The following is a 24,567-nucleotide window of genomic DNA, read 5'->3' as shown; positions in this document are numbered from 1 at the left end:
TTAAACAAACTCACCAAAGATAGATAACCATAACTTCATAAGGATACATCAATTTAATTACAGTCTCAAATTCAACATACATCATCAACTCATTACTCACCTACAACAACCTAACAATCAAAATTCAAAATGACACACAAAATCTAAACAAACCAAATTTAAATAGAAAATTAAAGAAAAAGAACCTCATCATTGATATATCATTATCAATCAATTCCCTAGCTTCAAATTCCTCCTTCCAACATAGCTCCATAGTGTTGCAATAATTAATATCATCATCGTCATCGTCGTCGTGATCAATAAGGAGAACGACCAGTTGGCCAGAAATTATCAGAAGGCATTTGAACAGAATTGAGAAGATTAGCATTAGGATTATGATTATGATTAGGAGGTGGCATAGCTTGAAAAAGTGGAGCAGTTGAATCTCCTAAAAGTTGTGTCTGCTGAACACCACCACCACTTGGAGAACCACCACCACCACCACCTTGAAGTTGTTGCAAAGAAGAAGCATCATCTTCTTCCAAAGGTAGTCTTTCATAAGCAGCGTTACTAAAAGAAGCAGACATAATAACAACAGGTCCAGAAGCAATCAAAGCACCAACAACACTTCCACCAACAACCTGCCCTTGTCCGCCCGCTAAATATATCGTCAATCCAGAAGCAGCGGGCGGAGCAGGTGGTGGAAGAAACGATCCAGCCAACGAAAGAATCTCAAATCTTCCATGAAGAGTAACAACCGCTCCAGGAGATGCAGGTTGCCTTAGCGTAACGTTTGTAACCGTTCCAGTACCACTCATGATGCAAACGCCTCTTTGACGGCGTCTAGCAAAATTGTTAACACTTTCAACCACATCACAACCATCTGCAACTTCCATCACATGAGTTTTTAGCGCGTTCGCGCTATCTCGTGTGATGATGATCGGTGGTTTTGGTTTGTTTTTGGATCCAGCTGGTCTTCCTCTTGGTCTTCTTGTCATTGAATCGGTGTCACCGCCGGAACCTCCTCCTCCTCCTCCTCCTCCTGATTCTAACTTGGGGCTAAAATCATTGTTGAACTTGTTGTGGCTGTTTTCTTCGCGGTTTGTGAGGTTGAGGCCGCCACCGCTGCTGCTGCCGCTTTGTTCATCTTGATCTGGTTGCTGTTGTAAAGTATGGAATTGGTGGTGTTGTTGTTGTTGTTGCTGCTGCTGCTGTTGGTGTTGATGATGAAGATGAAGATCTCTTGCTGTGTGGAAAGGTGGAGGAAGTGAATGTCCATGTGCTGTTATTTGATCCATGATGAGTACTCACTCACTCTTTCTTGAATTACACTTTCCTTTGCAATATACAGATAACAAAAGAAGAGTAGATGAATTTGGATTGGAGAATTGTATATACCAATATGAAGCAATTGAAGATAACAATTAACAAGTTTTTGTCTTCAGATTCTTATATCTCTTCCCTGTTTCTATATCTTTGTGAGTACCATCCATCTTCTTTCTTGATGAGTTGATTGTTGATCATGTGAAGCTGAATTGATTATGCATATCTACCTCTCCACAGTAGACATAGAGGGTTGTGGAGGGTGCAGTGAAATTGAATTGAAGTTGATATGAGAGAATGAAGAAAGGGAAAAGAAAGTATATAGAAAGAAAGAGGAAATTATCAGAGTTAGGGTTAGATTTAGAAAATAGATCCAATCAATCCAATGTTATGTTATGGATGGCTTCGGTAAGAGTTGTAACACTGTGTGTTTATGGGCGGTGGATGGGTCCCACTTCTGCACTGTACATCTTATTTTCTCTTTATTTTTATTTTGGGCAAATGCTAATGCCGTGGTCACTCTTTAAACAGTAATTTTTTTTTATTTTTTTATGTGAACGTGTAAAGTCAACGTATTGAAAATTATAATGTTTAATTTTTTAAATAAATTTTTTTTTAAATGAAATGCTTAAAGAGTACCTTGAGAGCACTTGTTAATAAGACCCTTTATTTTTTTAGTCGGAGTCGAAGTGATAAATATTAATAAAATTCAATCACAATTGGGAGGTATAGAGTTCGAACCGATAAAAACTTCTAACATGTTAAGCAAGATTTAAAGACATCTTATTTTATTTTATTTTATTTAAACGTTCATTTATGTTAGGGTTATGTTAAGAGATGTGTAAAATGATGTTTAAGGAATTCATAAAAAATAAAAATAAATAATTCTTTAAGTACATTGGATTTTGGTTGGCTATAGGTATCTTTATGCAACATTTTAAAAAAAATCAAAATAAATTAAACATAACTCATTGGATGAATTTTTTTTTTATAAGCACATAACTCATTGGATGATGAGTACATACCAACTAATTAAACTCTAGGTATCAAAATTTTCACCAAAGAAATGTTGCCATTGTAGTTTCTCAAATATTACCTCCTCCGACATTAATTATGCAATTTTGTTAGGTCGGATTTTGTTTTTGGCTTTGCTTTTAGATTTTAGTACTTCTATGTATTTTTCCCTCCGGTACGGGTAGAGTACGTCTTGTCGATTTCTATTTGATGTAGATAAAAGGTGGATAAAGATTGTGTTTATGTTATAATTGATGTCATAATAAAAGGTGGAAACATGAATAATGAAGGATTTTTTGGTTCCTCAAGAAGAGAATTTCAGGTTTTAATAAAAGGGTTTAATATAGGAAAAATGGTGAAATGGGTAAGTGAATTTATCTCTACTTCAAGATAAAAATGAGTTTTCATTCTTCCGAGTGTGTAGGATAAGGTCACACATGCTCGATAGTGCATGTGTAAAATCTTTGTTCATACCCACACATCAGATAACAAAATCTTTGTGGGCGACAATACTATTCGCTCACGCATTAGAAATGTGGTTAACGTATGTAGTGAATGATTGCGTATGCAACATAAGAAAAATAGAATTTTTCAAAAGATTAAGATACCTAGATATCAAATACAATTTTAGAACATTATTCTGAAGCATCTTCAGAACAAATATACCTATATTACTTTGCATAGATTCTAAGAATACGTATAAGAATAATTGGGGTCTCACAAAAATCATTCTACAAGATGAGATATTGGTAAAGTCGATGGATAATTTACTTTGATAGGTTGGGGAAAGAAAAAAAAAAACTCGCTATATACTCATCAAATTTTTCAACCGATAGTAACCCAAACACAAATCCAACTCATTTTTTTTACACAAATTAAATCTTGTGACAAATCCAACAATCAACTAACACAGCATGATTTCTACCAATAACACATATAACTTATATTCTTGTTTTTCTTGTGAATTTTCTATCGTGATTTATAAAAAGAACAGCAATGTTTAAATAAATCTTACTTATCTCATATGGCCGAACTTTAAATTATCAAAATCATTTTTCTTAATAAAATAGAAAGGTCAAACACTAAAAATTGGTCCCATCCTCCACAAATAATAGATCTCATTAAGTTTCTGTACATATATAAATTAAAATTTCTCTTTTATATTTTCCGACAAAAGAGAGAGGTTAGAGCAACAATTATATAGCGATAAGTTCTTTTAGAAAAGCAATTGCGTATGTATGTATGTATGTAAAGATGCTGCTTTTGAGTAGCTATTTTGTCGTTTGTGGAAAAAATCCATCCACAACATAAACGGGAAGGAACTACGGTGGTTAGTTAGTGGCAGAGAGAGTTGATTATATAAATGAAACACTATTACTATTAGCTGTCACAATCGAAGGACTAGTGTCATCTACACCCCACGGAATAAGGGAAAGAGTAGTGTGAGTGTGTAATGTGTATGGCTTCAGTTTTCTATGAATCACCACATGCACCACATCTTTAAGGTTTAGGTCCACCTTCTCTATATATGACACGTGTCTCTTCCCCCGCTTCTTTCGGGTCTATTTTTTGTGGACTACTACTTTTTACCCTTACTTTGGACTCGTATGAGATCTAAACTTCAAAACTTAATTTCATTTCATCGCTCACCATAATGTACTACTAGCTAGCTACTATATATCGATCCTATTTGCGTAGAGTTTATTAGCTCAATTTTTACTACATTTGATTAGATTAATGGAGTAATTAAGTGTGGAGTACTAACATAATTAAGTTGATGAATATTCTCAAGGTGCAAGAAAGAAATGGAAATTAACAATAAAATTGTGGCAATTATAGCAACATATATATGTAGGTTGTTTCGTGGGAAGGGGCACGGCTAGTGATCCACATGCACCACACTTTGGGACATTAATTAATTGGGAGCTTAAATCCTTTAAAAGGATGGATGGAAGCAATCTCGAGTTTATTTTACTAATTGAAAATAATTAATCGCAATTAACAAGACATCAAATTTTGGTTGCACTCCACTGAGAGTAGATAATGTAGATATTATATATCTGCAAGAATGTGGCCGTTGACGACAAAAACTTACAAAACTGCATGACTCTCCACCTTTCACTTTTTACCATGCTAGAACTCGGCTATTTTAACAGATTCTCATAGATGCAAGAAAATTATGGAATTCAACAAATTATGGTATGCGGTTTTTTTTTTTCTTTGAATGACAAGTTTTGTTAATACGTTAATTGATATGTTAGTTTTTTTTTTTTACACCCAATTGAGTAAAAGAGTAAGCAAATCAACATCTGCCCCTAGATCATGTTTGTTAGAACTTAAATCATAAACTTCCAACTCTTTTAACTTTTAACTTAACTAGTTTAATCAGTTGAACTATTCATCGTAACTCCAAATTATGGTATGTAGTGTATTATATTCCAACCAATCATACGCAACTATTAGATCATTAATTAATTTACAATATAAAAAATTGAAAGGAATTTGAATATATAACAGGGGAATAATCCAAGATAAAGCAGTTAGTGGTTCTTCATAATAGAGAGGGTGGATGGATTATGTATGTGATGTGCTGTTGGAGAGGTTTGGTGCATACATAATGGATGAAGAAAGTAAGATTACATACAGAACAGAGTGTATGTAAGGTTGGTGGTGGTGGATAGCATAGCATAGCACGGGGGGGTTGACCGCATAATCCAGATCATGACATGAGATAATGAGACGCTGGCTGGCTGGCTGTCAGGCAGAGAAAAAGACAGTGAAAAGCGCCAACCGTGCACATATTACAACGGCAAAATCGCCGGAGAGTTAGCTGAAAACTCTGAAACTTAAATAAAATTAGTGATATACTATAATAATAATAATAATAATATTAAAATCATAAGCTATAGCTAGCTAGCTAGTATTAATCACACACAACAACTCAGAAAAGTTACTACAACTGATAAGTGCTTGATCTATCTATCCCGTGTGTGTGTGCGTGTAAATACTAAAACCCATGCATCCAAAGATGCTCTTTGTCGGCCTCTCTAGTCTCTCCTTTCCTGCTCTCCATCCATCCATCCATGGCCACACTCATGGTGGACCCCTCCATCCCCTCTCTCTCTCTCTCTCTCTCTGTGTCTTTGTCAGATTCTTATAGACGCGTGCTTACTTCAAATCCAATGGGTCTTATCTTTATAGCATTCCTCAATTTGGGTAACAAATGACAATTATCATGTGAACTTATTCTCACTAATCTACCTTCATCAGTACTCCTCACTCACTCAAACAATATACTTTACTCCATCCGTCACTTACTATAAGCTCTCATTGAGTTTTTTTCACGCATATTAAGAAAAGTTATAGTGTAATAAATATGTATTTTTTGGGTATTATTACAATTACTAAATGGTCCTTAATGAAAATATGTATTTGTAGTTGACTTTTCGGATTTCAATGTAAAGTAGGGTTATGTTTGGAAAAGTAATAATAAATGTGTCTAGAGAATTGAGAATGAGCTTATATTTAGGGACAAATTTTATCTTTAAAAGGGTGCTTATAATTAAGGACGGAGGAAGTATTAATCAAGCATAGGCATGGCAAAGGGACGGGGCGGATTTTGTCCTCCCCAAATTCATAAAGTTTGGATATTCTCATACCGTTTTAATTCTCAACGGGAATGAATGTAAAGTAGTTTTTTAAATTCAAATCTATCAGTGATCGAATATCCTCATCTCACTCCACCTCCATACATACTTAAGTTGTGATCTTACCTGATCAGAAGAATGTAAAGTAGCATATTAAATTCAAAACTTAGAGAAATGAAATTAGAATGAAGAAATGAGAATGATGAAAAAATGAAAAGAAATGTCCCAATTTATAGAGTTTGTACATAAATCTCATTGGCCAAAACAAATAAACAGCCTTTTTTACTGCCAATGGATGCCCACCACCGTCCTTGACCATTGACAGCCTCAAAGACCACTAAAATTTTGACCACTGTCCATCGCGACCTATGTCGCGGACGTAGCGTGTAGGGTGTCCGGTACCTAAGTCAAGGACCTATATTTAAAGCCCACATAACGTCCGCTACCGCAATAAAAAATTATTCATTTTACAACGTCCGCGACTTAAGCCGTGAAAGGATAAAATGGGAAAATCATAGGGCGCGCGAGTAACCAATAGGATGGAAAAAGTAATTTTCCAAAACAAAAGGTCCTCAAACTTACATTGGCTGATTGGCCCAAAGCTCTATTTTTTTCCCAAAATTAATTTTTATTCCTATACAATGTTACGTCAAAACATTATCGGCTGACAACAAAGAAGAGGCATGTAGCACCTAACTTATGCCAAAACAAAATTCTCTCAATTGAAAATCATAATTAAGGTAGAGGTGAATGAGAGAGGTGAGGTGTAGTAAGGAAAACAATGAAAAGAAGATACGAGCGAGCTTCAAAATGTTGCTTATCATATGGGCTGGCTTAGCGGTCCATTAATCTTATAGTGGGCTGATGTTTGATCCAACACATTCTATAACTCTTTGATGTTTTCTCTCCCGACCCCCGCCTTTCTTTTATACCCCCAAAAATCTCATTTTGGCTCTTGCGGTTTGAAAAAATTTGGCCAACTTATTTCAGTTTCTACGAACCGAAGTTTTTAAACATGGAAAAATAAATTGGTTTATATAAACCGAAATAACATAAATTTACCCCCCCCAAAAAAGAAAGATTTATGTGAAAATTCGTGTAGAACTACCTGTGGTAAATTTAGCATATCTCTCTGAATATAAGTCGTATGCTAATGATTTTTAATCTAGTGTAAAGAAGACAAAATTTACTACAAGATTGACACCGGAATTGTTAAATTTCATTAAGTATAGTATGAGAAAACCTACCTACAAATTTGAGAAAGGTTTATGCAAAATGTTGTAGAAATACCTGTGGTAAATTTATCATAGCTCTCTAAATATAAGTCGTATGCTAATGATTTTTATTCTAGTGTAAAGAAGACAAAATTTACTACAAGATTGACACCGAAATTGTTAAATTTCATTAAGTATAGTATGAGAAAACCTACCTACAAATTTGAGAAAGGTTTCTGCAAAATGTTGTAGAAATACCTGTGGTAAATTTATCATAGCTCTCTAAATATAAGTCGTATGCTAATTATTTTTATTCTAGTGTAAAGAAGACAAAATTTACTACAAGATTGACACCGGAATTGTAGTAATTAGTGAGATTTATATGGCAAACAAAAATGTTAGAAATTCCTGCAACATTCTCACCTTGATTAATTTAAATATGGAGTACTAATCAGTGCTTATCATCTAACAATAATTGTTTAACCGCAGTACCGGGTGTGGTTATTATTATCCCATAATGGGAGAAAGAATGATGACTATATTGAAATCGTGGACAACAATGAGTTCAATCCAAGATTTCTTGTCCATTTTAAAGTGATTGTTAGTACATGTACGACAGTACAAGGACCCTACAACATACACTAAAACAAATCTTAAGAAACCAAAATTGCAAAATTCTATTGGCAAGAAAGAAAAGATGGTTGTTGTTGGACAAATCTAAATGTGGAAAAGGGTCACTCGATCTTTGTTTGGATTGTAGCATCTTTATCATTATTGAATCCAAATCATTGAGGGAATCGCCTTACTTTGCATAGTGTGTGTGTGTGATGAATGCAGCAGCTAGCTAGCACAGGTTTACAAGTCCTTTACATCTTTTTATAGCTAGCTAGCTCCATCATTATTAAAATATTTAGAATCCACGTTTAAATAATTCAATCAAGATCAAACGGTTCAAATTTTAATATTGATTTTGATTCTAATAAATTTAAAATCAAGTTGAAGTGTAGACAATTCAATTTTAAATCAAATAATCTTATGATAATCGACTTTGATCAAATTGTGACTGCATTTCATCGGAGAGTGTCCAGTTTAAATTTTTACCTTTTATTTTTCTTTGACTTTATCTGATAATACAAATTAGTTATCAGAATTTGATCACTAAATATTTTTTTAATCACCAAAGAGAATCCGATCTCATAAAATATCTCACGTTTCTTAATCATTTTGACAAAGTCAAGAGGTACACCTCAATTTCCACTTTAACAATTTTATATATCAACTAATTAAAAAGTATTTGGGGACAACTTCAATCATACTATCTTTTTTCTCAATAATATAAGCTTTCCTATACCAATGTTTTGTTCTATATTATATTTTCCTTTTTGTCAATGTCACTAATAAAATTGGAAATTTTCTTCTTTTTTTCTTTCTTCTTTGAAAAATTTAACAATTAGCAATTTACGTAGCGATTATTTATAAATTTGGATCAGCAGATCCTCTCATATTCTCAACATGCATAACAGTTTTCCTCATTATGGATTGGATTTAAGCCCGATTCGGTCTAAGACCATGCGTCCTGCCCAACGGTCACATAAGTCTTTTGTTAAGGCCGACATCATAATAATAGCATGCATGCCAATCCTGGCTTCCAATTCATTATATGTCGTGGCTCGAAGGCTATATATATCTATCATGCAAAGGAGTTTAGTATTATATTTCTTGCTCTCAAATCTTACATTCGCGTAAATAATTACTTGAGTGTTAGAGTGTTTTGTAGATACACTCTCCTTTAGAATTACCATCAAGACATATTGTTTCACTGGCTAAAACCCTTATGAGTATGATCAGGGAAGATGAGTAACTAATCACACTTTTGTTACTAAAAAAAAAAAATTGACAAATTTAAAACTACTCTTTTGACATTTATTTCTAACCAAGTTAAATATGATTGTAAACCTTGATGATAAATAATTAGTGGTTGTAGAAGAGACAAATTAGATGATCGTATTTTCCATTTGGTAAGCTTTAATTTTGTTCTGCATCTGGACCAACCCTTCATCCCACTAATTATTAATTACTTTACAAAATCGGGTGGGTTTATCTTTATCTTTAGGTTAAAATGAAAGGGATTGTTAGAAAATATATGATATTTTTAATGTTTGCAATAAAGTGTAGTTTAAGATCCTTATCATGTAGAGTACTACAAACCGAACCCAAAAAATAAAAAGAGCCCATCATGTGCCTCAAGGATATTTACTTATGTGTCTGTTAAAGTCGCATTTCACAGCTAAATTCCCTAAATCCCACATCCTTTCAAAGATTCCTTAAACTTTATTTTGCATACACATCTCATCCTCCATAAGATAGTAATACAATACACTGTTATATTATTATGCGATCATTATATTATATTCATAACTAATCATGAATTTACAACGTAAACCAAGACATTGCGCTCACGCGATTAATTAACTCCTCCTAGAACGAATTGTTTGGGAGAACTCGAATTCGATTTCTGGTGAGAACAATTCCCTTTCCCTCAGAACCAGATGGCTAATGCTAAAAAAGAAAAAGAATAATTTACGACGTAAAATATTAAATTAAATAATAAATAGTAAAACTATTTTAATTTAATCTTATATACCATTGATTTTTTATTTTATTTTTGTTCATGAACATTGTGCTGTAAGAATATTAGTCCTTTAATCCGTTAAAGTAGCTGGCCTAGATGATAGGAAATAGGAATATGGTCTTATGCATTATTTTCTTCCATGCTTAGAATTGAAGTTGGAACTTATTATGTAATCAAGTCAGCGTGAGTATACTTTCAGCCTAACTGGGCATCAACAGACCGAATTGGAAAATGTTGTTTCTCCAAAACATAACCTCTCATACCTATCGCGTTTTCCAGAAAAAAAAAAGGAGTTAAAATTTTGAGCCATCTTTTATAAAAACAACACGTATGCATTCGTGAATCTCGTGACAATACCATTCACGTTATATAGCAATGTTGGGCGGGGATTTATCAGCGCCAACCAATCAACACAAAAATATGTCGTCAAACCCCATACTATAAGTATTAAGGGTGTATTTGTCGGTTTCATCCTCCAACACAACATTACTCCAACGAGCAATGCACATTTCATGAATTTCATGTATCTGTTGTTTCACGTTTTGTATCTTGTCAACTCGCGCGGTTGACAAAATATTTGATAGCAACAACATTTTCTTCGGCATCTAAATAAATTTTATCAGATGGATGATTAGCCCTATTAAAATATAATTGGTATTTTATTAAAATAGCAACTGTAATCAAAAAAATATATTAGTGTTTTCTAAAGTGTGCTGGATGTAACTCAGTGGTATCCAAAGTAGGAGGAATAACATCATCAATTAGGTTAAAGAAGAAATACTAGTTGTTTAATTAGTATCTAGGGAATGTTTTGTTATCTTTAAATCCAATGGCATCTACCAAGTCTTTAGCAGATGGTGAAGGAATTTTCACTTTTGATTACTGGGAATTTGTCCCTTAAGGTTTATCAAAAATTCACTCCATATTGATTTGTTTAAGATTGTAGATTAGGTTCCCTGATGGTTTGATTGGGGTAAAAGGTTTGCCTGATTTAGGTTTTTTGTTTAAAATTCTCTTCATTAACTAATAGAAATGCTTTTGGCCGCCCCAGCCAAAAAGTCTGTTATCCCCTTTTATACTCCAATTAATATCAATTTATATATAACACTATTTACCTCAACCGATAAAATTAATATTGTTAAGATGAATATATTCGTCTAGATTTAAACTTGAATTCTAAAAGACGCATTGCAATTTTGTTTCATCCTTTTATTCAAACAATGTCCAAGTTGATGATATTTGTTCAAAACACAAAAACCCTTATAATTGTAACATTCATTATTCTAAACAACATTCTAAGATGGTGGTATAGAGTCTCCTTGTTATGAACAATTTTTTTAAAACAGATAATTTCTAAAAACTACTAACAAACTACATTAAGTTAAAATAACTAATTTCTTCATTCATTTTGCTTCCTTATTACATTCATCTAATGTCATTATATATAGACTAGAAATTGGCATATTCTCTAGCATCTCATAATTCTAAAGAGATATCTAGAACATTCTACATAATGAGTGACTCGCTAATAGAGAAGAAGGATCTAGAATCTATGAGTGACTATAATTTAGGCCTATTTTATTCTATGGGCCTATATTCATTACACTCCTCCACGATCCGTTGGGTCGTCTGCTATAAAGTTCTGATTGGGTCATCTACCTTTCATATACGCGCCGCAAGCCCATAGTGCTTGGCGCGATGGAGTGTGTTAAGAAGTCTCACATCGATTGAGAGATGGTCTGAATATGTTTTTATAAAGTGAGGGCAATTCTCACCTTACAAGTCGGTTTTGTAGGGACGAGTTAGGTCTAAACACCAAGTATAAGGTCTCAAAAATGCATCTTTGTAATACTATTAGCATTTGTCTTATATTAATAAGGGTGTAAACTAATTAAGTGGTTATTTTGTTAGGGATGGAGTAAATAGTGCTTCCTTTGTCTCTATTTATAAAATTCATCGACATGTTTTTTATGTATATTAAGAAATGTTAATAGTGTATAGTTGATGCGTATAATTTGTATATGATGACTATTATTCCTTCAATTTTATCTCACATACTAAAAAAAATTAATCTCTCCCAGAAAAAGTAATGATTACACATATAAAATGAAGAATATTAACAATTGTTATTTAAATATTATTTGTTGGACCTTACTAACTAATTCGAACTTTTAAAGTGTCGCTTACACCGATTTTAAATACTAAATTTAAATTATCAACTAGTGTTACCATTTGCATTTTCTAAAGGAAAATGTTGATTAGTATTTGGACGGTACTAGTTAAAGAGTCAAGTCAAGTATATTATAATCATTTCAAAAATATGTGTAGTCAATATTTTAAAATATAGAAGAAATTATTTTCAGTATAATATTTATCTTTTTTGGTTTGTTAACTAGTTCTTCTGTGATATTTTTTATAAGTAAAATTCATCTTTTTAGATTAATTGTATAATTAATATATCTGAATTTGATTAAAGTTCAGATACATTAAATATACAATAAACTTAGAAAGGTGAATTCTGCTTATAAAATACTTTTTCCGATCTTAAATATAAGCAAAAGTCAAAATGTATTTTGTCTAAAATTTGAGTCAAATACGTTTTGATTTTTCTTATATTTAAGACCGGAGGAGTATCATAGAGGAAAATATTAGTAATTAGCATGACTGATGTTTAAAATAATCAAAAGAAATGTTATTTTTGCCTACAAATTTGTGTATTTATCATTTTGACTTGTATTTCCAAGAAAATTTTGACTTACAATAAATGCTTAAATTTACTACTGCCTCCGGTTTTAAATACTCCCTTTAGTTCTAGTTATAAAAGAACTTTTATTTTTTAGGTTTATTGGAATGCTAATGTATCTAAACTATAATACACTTTTCGTGACAATATATAAGCAAAAATTATTTTTTTAGGTCCATTGCATATTTAATGTATCTGGTCTATATTATAGGACAAATACATTAAATATACAATCAACCTAAAAAGATAATTTTTGCTTATATATTGTCACAGAGGGAGTATAGTCTAAATACATTAGCTTTTTAATGAACCTAAAAAGTTTTTTAATAATTAGGACCGGAGGAAGTATAAACAAAAGTTAAAATGTATTTGGCTCAAATTTATACTAAATACGTTTTGATTTTTGCTTATATTTAAGACCGGAGGGAGGGAGTATCCACTAATTGCTTTTTCAGATCCTACTCAACACACGGCTCTTGCAATAACCGAAGTGCATAGTTACTATGCATATCTCATAAGTCATCACGCACTATAAATCTTTCAACCAACAACCGTTTCTTCTATTGGCACAAGAAAAGCCTGCTTCCGTTCTTCCTTAAAAAACCACTACTACTCCTTAAAGATCACGAAACTCGTGCATGCTCAACCTTTCTCATCATCTAATCTAACACTTCAACAAATGTCCCCAAAACATTAACTTTTGCAAAAACAAAACATAAAAATGTCATCAACATGTAGCTCAAACCATAAAACTAACCAACCACCTTCACCTTCTCCACAGTTACAAACCCGAAAATGTGATGCGGATCAAACAAAGACTCCTCTATTGGAGGAGTTAAAAGTTCAAGGAAGTTTGGCCTTTCCAATGGTGTTGATGAATTTAGCTTGGTTTGCGAAGACAGCTATAACAACGGCGTTTTTGGGTCGACTCGGTGAGCTCAGCTTAGCCGGTGGCGCGCTCGGGTTCACTTTTGCCAATGTTACCGGTTTTTCTGTTTTGAATGGTCTATGTGGTGCCATGGAACCTATTTGTGGACAGGCTCATGGAGCTAAAAACATAAGGCTCCTTCACAAGACTCTTCTCATGACAATTTTATTGTTGCTATTGGTAACAATTCCTATTACTTTTATGTGGCTTTACATTGGTAAAATTTTGATTCATTTTGGCCAACAACAAGAGATTTCTACTGTGGCTGGAACCTATGTTTTTTATCTCATACCTGATTTGTTTGTTATGTCACTCTTGTGTCCCTTAAAAGCTTACTTGAGTTCTCAAAGCATCACTCTTCCTACCATGTTTAGTTCTGGTGTAGCACTTGCTGTTCATATTCCTGTTAACATACTACTCTCAAAAACCATGGGTCTAAAAGGGGTTTCCATGGCTGTTTGGATAACTGATCTTATTGTTGTGGTTCTTCTTGCCATTTATGTTGTAATTCTGGATAATCGAAAGGGAACGGCGTGGAAGGAAGGAGGATGGTGGGACCAGAGTATTATGGATTGGATTAGGCTAATCAAGCTTAGTGGATCTTGTTGCCTCAACACATGTATGGAGTGGTGGTGCTATGAGATTCTAGTCTTGCTTACTGGCCACCTCGCAAACGCCAAGCAAGCGCTCGGAGTTTTAACTATTGTGTTAAACTTCGACTATTTGCTTTTCTCGGTAATGTTGTCACTGGCCACTTGTGTTTCCACCCGTGTCTCGAATGAGCTTGGTGCAAACCAAGCTAGCCGTGCTTACCGATCTGCACGCATGTCTCTGGGAATAGGTTTTATCGCTGGTTGTACTGGCAGCTTGGCGATGGTGGCTGCAAGGGGAATTTGGGGGCAACTTTTCAGCCATGACAGGGGCATTATAAATGGAGTAAAAAAGACAATGTTGTTGATGGCTCTAGTGGAATTGTTTAATTTTCCACTGGCAGTTTGTGGAGGGATAATTCGAGGGACGGCTCGGCCTTGGTTAGGTATGTATGCAAATCTAGGTGGGTTTTATTTCTTGGCTCTGCCCCTTGGTGTTGTTTTTGCCTTCAAGCTTCGTCTTGGCCTTGTTGGACTCTTCTTTGGACTTCTTACTGGTATTGTAGCTTGCTTGTCGCTATTATTAATATTTATTGCTAGGATTAAGTGGGTGGAAGAAGCTGCCAAGGCACAAATACTAGCAAGTAACGACCAAATTAAGGAAGTTCCCTATAATGATGCGGAAGTACAAATTGAGGCTCGTGAAAATGACAAAGTATAAAATGTGTTACAATTATCTCTATGTAAGTACACATTGATATGCGTGTGTCAAAACACTTGGCAAATGGCAAGGATGAATAAGACACGTCTCAACCATGCATAACAATTCAAAACAGAAGATCCTACAATGCAAAGACTGAATGAATTGCTAAACTCATTTTAAGTGTTCCTTTCTTGAATATCACTAAAAGACAAACTTGACATGCCAACCTAAATGGGTTCTTTGTCATTTTAGATCACTACCTAATGATTTTGCTTTCGCAAGTTTATTTAATTATTATCTTTTTCTTCTTTTCTGGGGTTGAGGAAGGGGTTGAAGGGTCATTTTACATTTGAAAATATGATTTATGCAATCAAAATCAATATGCAGAACAACCTGTTGATCTATCTATTGTACAAACAATTGCATCAATTATCAATGTGCATTAACAGAAAAAAAATTACTAAATCATCTTTAAGGTAACCATCATACATCAATAACAACAGATTTAGAAATTGAGGCTTCTAGCTCTTTAGCTTTTTCTTCATTAATGCCAAGGTTGGATAGTATCTTGTGACCAGGGGAATCCACTTCATACCAAATGCCAAGAATTATGTGTGTTGGGGTTACCTCCCCGCTTTCACCTGCAAGTCACAGGAATTTATAAAAATGGTTACTTATTTTACACTGAAACAGAACATTGGATAAGAATAATCAGTTTCAGAAGAAAAATGGATGATGATAATATGATGATGATTGATGATGCACTACATTCCATTCACCAATTAAGTGAAAGACAAAATAATATAAGGAAAAAATTATAAATTAGCAGTGGCTATCCCGAAGTGTTTTTCCATCAAAACAAAATTCAATCACCACACAACTAATAAATATAATGGACATTTATCCCAAGATCATTCTAAGAAATAAAAACCATCTAAACAATTGCAGGGAACATAATACTCCCTCCATCCCATAACAATTGACCTATTTGATCATTTCACATAGATTAAGAAATGTGTATAGAAGAAATAGAGAGAATAGTAATTTTCCTATCAAATATTGACGTATTTACCACTATCATAAATGCCGAGTGAAATATATTTTTTTCACTTTGAAAATATATTGAATTGAGAGTTATGCATGTAGTAGTAATTGGAAGGTACAATTGAAATAACATAATTAATATCATTTTGAAAATTGAAAATGCCCATTATTTTGGTACAAATATTTTTTACAAATAGGTTGATTAATGTGAGACAAAGGGAATACCAAGACTATGAAAACAACAAAAAGTTTTTCATATTGCTAAAGAATCAAACTGAATTGAATATTAGTCCCTCTGTCGTTTGTTACTTGTCACTTTTGTAGATTTTTTTCTTTTTCTAATTTACCTATCATTTTCAAAGTTCAATGCAACAATACCCTTAAGCATTTACTATTGAATAGAGAGAAGTAGATGGAAATTGAAATGAGAGGAAAAAGAGAAATAATAAAAGTAATAAAATTTATTGGTTGTCTTGGTATGTGTAAAAAGTCAAAAAATGACAAGTAAAAAGGAAGGGAGGGACGGAGTACATTAAAAGCAAATAAATGCACATCACCAGACAAATACTAACATCAACTCCTCTCTCCTAAATTGCCTAAGGGCCTTATTTTGGAATTGAAAGCTTTGTAGACAGCAATATACAGAAATTGTTGATTTCTAAAAGCAGATTTGAGTGAGTATATTTAATCATTACAATTACAATTTGAATGAAAATCATAAACAACTAAATCATCATCAACTTAAATGCAGGAACATTTGACTTTTTTACCAGAAGAAAATCTTCAGGACCGAATAAAACACGAGACATCATTATTTAGCACACATGCGTAATACAAATATGCTATAGGCCGGTAACTAGAACCATGATTAATAGAAGCCGCTAACCCATGGATATATATATATATATATATATATATATATATATATATATATATATATATATATATATATATATATATATATAGTATCTCTCATTCTCAACTTCAACCACGTATTTTATTTAGCGGGATCACCTGTTCCATTTATTTTAACCATATTCCGTAAAGGGGGTGGGGTGGGGTATGTCACATAGTGTGTGTTTACATGCAATTACAAAAATTAGACAGAGCGAGACAGTAGTAGAAATCAAAGAGAATTCAAAGCATTAATCCACAAGGTCTAGGTTTTGCAAACAAGTTTCTACTCTTCTGCAATTAATGACATAATACTTCTTATAAATAAGTATTGGGCCTAACTCATCCTTACAAAACCGGCTTGTAAGGTGAGAATTGCCTCTAGTATATAAACACTTAGTCAGACCATCTCTCAACCGATGTGGGACTCTTAACACACCCACTCACGCCCAGCACTATTGGGCTTGGTGCGTGGATATAAACGGTAGGTGGCCCGATAGCGGAAACCTGATAACAGGTGGCCCAATGGATCGTGGAGAGGCTCTGATACCATCTTAGAAATAAGTATTGGGCCTAACTCATCCTTACAAAATCGGCTTGTAAGGTGAGGATTGCCTCTAGTATATAAACACTTAGTCAGGCCATCTCTCACCGATGTGGGACTCTTAACAATACTAAATGAGAAATAAATATGGCAAGAACAAACCTGATTTTATTTTTTTATTAACAGCCCAATCAAGAGCCCTCTGAGCATCATCAGTTATATGAGGACGCGTACCGGGTGTTGCAAACCTATCAGCTTCTCCAAGTAGTTTCTCCATTTCATCTTTCACCTTGAAAAGTGTAATTCCATTGGCTCGCAAAAACGTGTTAGCCAGATTAGTACCTAGAATCCCAAAGATATACTAGGCTTAATGCACAAACTTAACTATCCAAAACTTTCATTGTAAAGAATTGGGGTAAGGGTGTAACAACATTGGGGATATCTATATTTAAAAGCCTCCCAAACATAATAACGGCAAAACTCTATTCCTCGAAATAACTTCAAAACAAAAATTATAGCTTTTGAATTCATGAAACTTTCAATAATTTTGCAGTGAAAAATGAGGTCTTTGTTGTCTATAATTAGTTATGAGTAGAGGGAACCAACTCCTTAGACAAGCCAAGTAGTATTCTAGTAGTCATCTAAGACTCAACCAGAAAGTAAAAGGTAAGGTGAAAATGTGAAATGAGCATGAGATTAGAAATTCTCCGATGGTTATCAGCGAGGTGCATCTAGAACATGAAAACATGGAAAATTATCACACCTGTTTGGATTAGTTAATTAGAGCTTATATACTGATATAACCACTTGTAAAATTGTTTGGGAGAGCTTACAGAAACAACTTATTACATGTACATGTACATGTACATGTACATGTACATACGTTGTTTACTTGTTTTCAACTTAAACAACTAATAGCTTTTATTTTATATTTTGGTACAAAAATAGCTTATACTACACATGTGATATAAACACTTATAGCATCATATGCAAAACCAAAATGTGTAATAATATCAAGAACTGCCCAAATTTGAAAAATCGCAAGCAAATAACTAACCCTCAACAAGAACCCCCAAGATAAGGGTTTCAGTGCCAGTAGTAAGACGCTTGAGTTTTCTGGCTTCCACTTGAGCCAATGCAATCGCTTTTATAGCAGAAGAAGACCATCTAACTTTCACCAAACACAGTCAAAATTCAACAATCACAATTGAAAGATTAATAAAATCAAGTAGAAAATCTAGCAATAATACTCACCTGGGGATTTCCTGACCTGGTGGAACACCCTCTGGATGTCTGAAAATGCAAAATTACCGTTAATCAAAATTCCAACATAGAACAAACAAAAATCGAATTAGTTAATTGAAGAAGCTTACTAGATAGGGAGACTGAAGGAAACGGTGGCAGCTAAGGGACGGCGGTGGAAAACGGATACGGCGGGTTTTACACTGATAAAGCATGGTTGAACCCTAATTTTGGTTCCTAACAATGAATTTTTAGGGTTTGTAAGCTTGAAATTTTGAACCAAACGAAGCGAGGAGTCTGGACGCAAAAGCAAGCTTGAACAGCAATGGTAGTGCGTAGCAGCCATTTCCATTTTTCCACGACGAAAATGCGAGAGTTCCGATGGAATTTTGGATAGAACTTGTTATGCAGGAAGCTGCATACGGCGTCGTATTGTCGGTGGGCTTTGTTTAGGTTAAAGGTGATTGGGCTTTGGCCTCCAAAACTTCTGATGCACGTTGAGTTGCAGTGTTTTAGGAAGGAAAAATTAATTATACTCTATATTGGGTTTTCCACCCCCCACAATTTCCCACATGTAGTTTTGTAGGATACATATATGTTGTGTGTTTCTTAAAATTTTATTGGAAGTCACAAAATTGGGTTTGGCTATTGTGGAAATCACAAAGGCGAATGGAGAAAAATGCATGGGGATTTAAAATCAATTTCTAGTGTGTTTTGCTCATGCCTAAATAGATATGTGTTTTAGAATCAGCGCAAGGCGTTTTGGATTACTATGCAGAATTATGAGGCATTTTTAGTGGATCGTAAGTCATTTCTACTTTAAATTTTTCTTAAGAGATCTTTGAGGAGTTTAAGGGCTAAGGATCGGTGTCTTTTGGGAGAGATTCTATGATTGAGAAACACATGGGAAAACACTTTGAGTGAAATATATCAAGTGAGGGTTACGAAAAAATGTTGAATGAATTGTTTTTTAGGAAAATGTTAAACAGTGCCCCGATCATTAGTTAAGCATATAAATTTGAAAATTTTATCTAGTAAATTGTGCATTCAATGCTTTAGTGATGTAAAAAGTTGTTCTCTCTCTTCGTTAACTTTATCATTTGTTTCCTTTTGTAGTATGCGTGCCCGAGGCACCGTTTAGCATTACACTTGTTTTTATTATTTTTTGAAATGCATCATTTATAACTAACATTTTATCTTCTCTTTATCACAGTGACTTTTTTTTAAAGTCTATTTCCTTATTATTAACAAATAAAACTAACACAAATTTTAAAAAATATTTTCATAAAAGAAACATACCTTTAATTATTATTTTATGACTAAATAAACAATATTCATTCAATCAAGTAGAAAATCGAGCAATAATACTCACTTGACAAATTCCCGACTTGATGAAACACTATCTGGATTTCTGAAAATGCAAAATTACAGTTAATCAAAATTCAAAAATAGAACAAACAAAAAACGAATTAGTTAATTGAAGAAGCTTACGAGGTAGCGAGACTGAAGGAAACGGTGGAAGCCAATGGACGGCGGTGGAAAACGGATATGGCGGGATTTACACTGACACTGCACGGTTTAACCCTAATTTTGGTTCCTAGCCATGAATTTTTAGGATTTGTTAGCTTCAAATTATGAACCAAACGAAGCGAGGAGTCTGAACGCAAAAGCAAGCTTGAACAGCAATGGTAGTGCGTAGCAGCTATTTCCATTTTTCGCGACGAAAATGCGAGAGTTCCGATGGAATGAATTTTGGATAGAACTTGTTATGCAGGAAGTTCTATACGGCGTCGTATTGTTTGTGGGCTTTCTTTGGGTTTAAAAGTGATTGGGCTAAGGCCTCCAAAACTTCTGATGTTGTGTTGCATTGTTTTAGGAAGAAAAAAAATTAAGAGAATTACTTTTTGCTGCCGTATTGGTTAGTCACGCACCCTATGTCTTTTCTATTTTACTCTTCCGCTACTTAAGTAACGGACGTTATAAAAATAAATATTTTTGAAAAATAATGTCCGCTACTTAAGTAGCAGACATTATAAAGGTAGGGTGTTTTAGGGGTGTCTGATACTTAAATAGCGGATGGGGGTATTTTCGTAAATTCATAGAGCGTGTGCCAGACTCAATAGGGTGGCAAAAATAAACATAAAAAATTAATTATACTCTATGTTGAGTTTCCCACCCCCACACTTAGCGGATCCTCTCATGTCATTTTGATTCAGCCGTCTCTCATTTTCCTCATCTAAGGGTGATTAATTTATGAGGAAAAAAATGAGTTAATAGTTTAGATTAGTGTTGAATAGACGGGATGAGAAAAAAAGCATGAGAGGATTCAAATCATTATAGAATTACTAGGTTGTAAAGCATTTCTACTTCAAATTTCGTGCCATACTAAGCCATGTTCATTTTGAAAGGAGATCTTCATTTTGGTGTCTTTTGGGAGGGATTCTATGATTGAGAAACACACGGAAAACACTTAAATTAAATCTATCACAAGTGAGAGTTAAGAGAAAATGTTGAATGAATTATTTTTATTATTTTTTGAAATGCATCATTTATAGCTAACATTTTATCTTCTCTTTATCACTATGACGTTTTCTAAAAGTTTATTTCCTTATTATTAACAAATAAAACTAACACAAATTTTAACAAATATTTTCATAAAAGAAACATACCTTTAATTATTATTATCATTATTTTATGACTAAATAAACGATATTCAAAATACAATTTGATAGAGTGCATCGATGCAATACAAATTCAAAATTGCTAAAAACAAAAAAAATTAATTTGTGAACAAACTCACAGCATCCATATGAATAACATAAAGCGACAAATTGCATAAGTCTACATATTGGACTTTATTTGAAGTGTTTGGAATAGTCATGCATTCGGATTTGTAGTGTTGATGACACCAAAGTCATTGATTGAATCTACACTATATCAATCTTAATCTTTCAACCTCAAACAAATAAACATTGCACCAAGACGAAAAAACAAAATATACCTCACTAAGACGAGAAAACTAAAATACACCGCATTATGACAGGAAATCAAAACAAACAACGTCACCCTATAAGACGACGAAATTACAAAAAATACAAAAGAAATGCTAAAGATATGTGGAAACCACACCTATTTAACTAAAATAGAAAGAAAAAATTATTTGAACGGGTGATTATAAGCATATGTTCGACCCCAAATCACCTCTCAGATGGATTTAGAATAATTTCATTTCCATGGTGATGTCTCTCTTTTTCCTAATGTCTTTAACTTTTGTTAAATACCGTAAATTGTTCATAAATTGAAATTGAACATTTGTAGGTATGTTGTTATTGTTGTGTAAATTTATTCTTTTTTTATATGTAAATTGTTCATAAGTAATGCAGGTGTTATGAGTATGTTCGTAAATTTATTCTTTTTTATATTAATTTTAGCGATTTTAAATTTGTATAGTTCGATTTACTTTATTAATGAATGTCTTTTTTTTTATAAAAAAAATAGTAACTTTAAAATTATATTATTCAATTTATTATATCAATTTGAGTAAATGTCACTTTTAGTTGAAAGAAAAAGAAAGAAACTTTTTTCCTTTCAACATCGTTCAAAAGGATATCAAACTATTTTTCTTTGATAAACCAAAGATATTTTCCGCACGCAACTGCAGAGACTAATCTATTCAAGATAATTGAATACTCCTTCCTATGCACCGATGGGGGATATCAATCTGTTTATGATGGGGAAGCAAAGGAAAGGTATGAACGTGAAATATTTAACTGAATAAATTAGGAAATGGGGTGTAAGACTAGGAGTCAGGAAAGAAAGTGGGAAACCAAAATCTTGTCTAAAATCAATGAAAGGTAAGCAAAGTGCAAAGATTCGGCAGGAAATCATATCATATGTTTTGATTTAGAGGATCTAGATTAACTATATTTTAATTAATTACATTTATCTATTGAAACATGTTTATGCACGTTGGAGCAAAACATGTGTGGAGTGTCCCTCGGAGAGACATGCGGCGCCGCAGTAAACCACTCTCCAGTCTCACTCACACCTTCAATCCCGCCTCTGATGTTTAGCACAAGGTTTCTAATAACGGTCAAAAAGTACCAAGATATGTTACCCGATAATTATGGGATTTATGAACAATCACAGCTGAGTTTGTGTCGACGTTGCACTACTCAAAATAACTCCTAGTAAAAAATTAGAAATTGTTTTAAGATTTAAATCATTCAATCTTAATTGAATATTACCAAAATTTTAATTTCACTCTGATTGAATCCAACTCGACTACATGTAATCCAATTTCATTATTTTCCTTATCCGTGTAAAAACCAAAAAGACATGCTCATGAATTTGGTTTGTAAGATCATGACATTCGCGACGAGCTAGTCATCTAGCAGATTTAGACTTTATTTTTTAATTTAAAAAATATTGAATCTGAATCTATATCTTTCGAACTTAATTAGACATCCACCGATATGTGACTACATGACTTTGAAGATTTATTGAGCGCAACAAATTTCAGTTCCTGCACAACTTATTTAGGTATGAATACTTGGTTCTTTGAGCAAGACCTAAGAAACTCATTAATGAATAACTAATTGCGTCTAAATTTGTATCTTTTACTTTCTTTCTTTTTTTTGTTTACATATGTTTAGGTGAGTTGGGTCATTCTCTTGACACTTTATGATTAAGTTCACGTTTAAGATTTAGAGAATACTAACACTAGTATAAATATGACATATTACTTAAGCATTTTACATCTGACGAACATATGTCAGATGTAAAATGCTATATGGAGTAGTCTTTTCATCTGGTCTCAATATCCACAGATGTAAAAAATATATAGACAAGACTTTTTACATCTGCCTTCAATATACCAGAAGCATAACTAAACGCGGTGGCAATCTTGTAATTATGGCGACAATTATCTAAAATATATATATATATCTGGCCATATTTAGGCTCAGATGTAACAAGTCAAGTTGAATAAAAAAAAATAATAATATTTTTTGGAACCAATCAGCTGATGGAGTATCTCTCTCACAAGACTAAAAAAAACAAAAAAACGCTAAGTGTAAAAAAACACAATCAGATACTAAACGCTAAGACTACCAAAAGAACCAAAACGCTAAGAACGACCCATCTCTCTCGCGATGCAACCCTAGCGCCGTCGACCTCTACCTCTACCGGCGCCGTCGACCTTTATCTCATTCGTCTTCTCTCTCTCACTCGCTCGCAGTCGTCCTAAGCGCCGTCGTCCTAAGCGCCGTCGTCCTCTCTCTCACTCGTCAAATCGAACTCCAAATCGAAGCTTTCTCCAAATCGAACCCCAAATCGAACTCCAAATCGAAGCTTTCTCCGGCCTCTACTCTCACGAACGGAGCCTTGTCTTTCCCTCTCACATCGATTCAGGTACTCTTCTTTCTTTTTTAATCGTTTTTAAATTTTTTCCTTTTCGTGATTCCTTTCCCTGATTTCTTTGTGTTCTACTTGGTTTTAGCTCTTTGTGTTTCGTGATTTCCTTTTCTGCTTGTATTATTTTTTGTTACTGTTATTTTCACATTTTTTAAATTTCATTTAAAGTTTCAATGATTTTTTGTCTGGTATATATGGTGGAAATCTGTTGTTGTTTATAATTTATCTGGTATAATGTTTATTTCATTTGAAGTTTCAGTGATTTTAATTTGAAATATGATTCATTTGAAATATGATTTCATTTGAAATAAGTTTCAGTGATTTATCTGATTTTAATTTGAAGTTTTTTGTCTGGTATATAGTGGTAAAGTTTAAGTGATTAATTTGAAATATGATTCATTTAAAGTTTCAGTGAATTCATAATGTTGGTATATAGTGATTTATTTCATTTAAAGTTTAGTGGTAAAGTTTAAGTGATTCATTTAAGTGATTGGTTTCCCATCGGGTACGAAACCAATACTTTAATTGGTGTTACAATGTTTTAAATTTTTTGAGGTTTATGAAATTGTGTATGACTGATTTACAGTTTTAATAATGTTCATTTTGATGCTAACGCGTTTGTTTGCTTGACTTTATACATTGAAGTTGCGGGAGA

The 24,567-nt window shown here is 33.4% G+C and overlaps 3 protein-coding genes across 3 annotated transcripts; 1 reads left to right on the top strand and 2 right to left on the bottom strand.

Annotated features, from left to right (window-relative positions):
• Nucleotides 1-1,724, bottom strand: LOC123911246 (AT-hook motif nuclear-localized protein 26). The gene has a single exon (XM_045962621.1). It carries the CDS (start codon nucleotides 1,275-1,277, stop codon nucleotides 297-299), a length of 981 nt encoding a protein of 326 aa, XP_045818577.1. The 5' UTR covers nucleotides 1,278-1,724; the 3' UTR covers nucleotides 1-296.
• An 11,549-nt stretch (nucleotides 1,725-13,273) lies between these two features.
• Nucleotides 13,274-15,032, top strand: LOC123908140 (protein DETOXIFICATION 56). The gene has a single exon (XM_045958680.1). The coding sequence runs from the start codon at nucleotides 13,274-13,276 to the stop codon at nucleotides 14,789-14,791; it is 1,518 nt and encodes a 505-aa protein (XP_045814636.1). The 3' UTR covers nucleotides 14,792-15,032.
• Nucleotides 15,033-15,114: 82 nt separating this feature from the next.
• LOC123908141 (ATP-dependent Clp protease ATP-binding subunit CLPT2, chloroplastic-like) lies at nucleotides 15,115-20,259 on the bottom strand. The gene is made up of 6 exons (XM_045958681.1): nucleotides 19,989-20,259; nucleotides 19,870-19,908; nucleotides 18,510-18,548; nucleotides 18,313-18,422; nucleotides 17,418-17,597; nucleotides 15,115-15,414 (listed from the first exon to the last, which is right to left on the bottom strand). Exons 1-6 carry the CDS (start codon nucleotides 20,207-20,209, stop codon nucleotides 15,257-15,259), a joined length of 747 nt encoding a protein of 248 aa, XP_045814637.1. The 5' UTR covers nucleotides 20,210-20,259; the 3' UTR covers nucleotides 15,115-15,256.
• Between the last annotated feature and the right edge of the window lie 4,308 nt (nucleotides 20,260-24,567).

The sequence above is a fragment of the Trifolium pratense genome, linkage group LG2 (assembly GCF_020283565.1).
Source record: "Trifolium pratense cultivar HEN17-A07 linkage group LG2, ARS_RC_1.1, whole genome shotgun sequence".
Lineage (NCBI taxonomy): Eukaryota > Viridiplantae > Streptophyta > Magnoliopsida > Fabales > Fabaceae > Trifolium > Trifolium pratense.
This window is presented reverse-complemented; position numbering and strand designations above follow the sequence as displayed.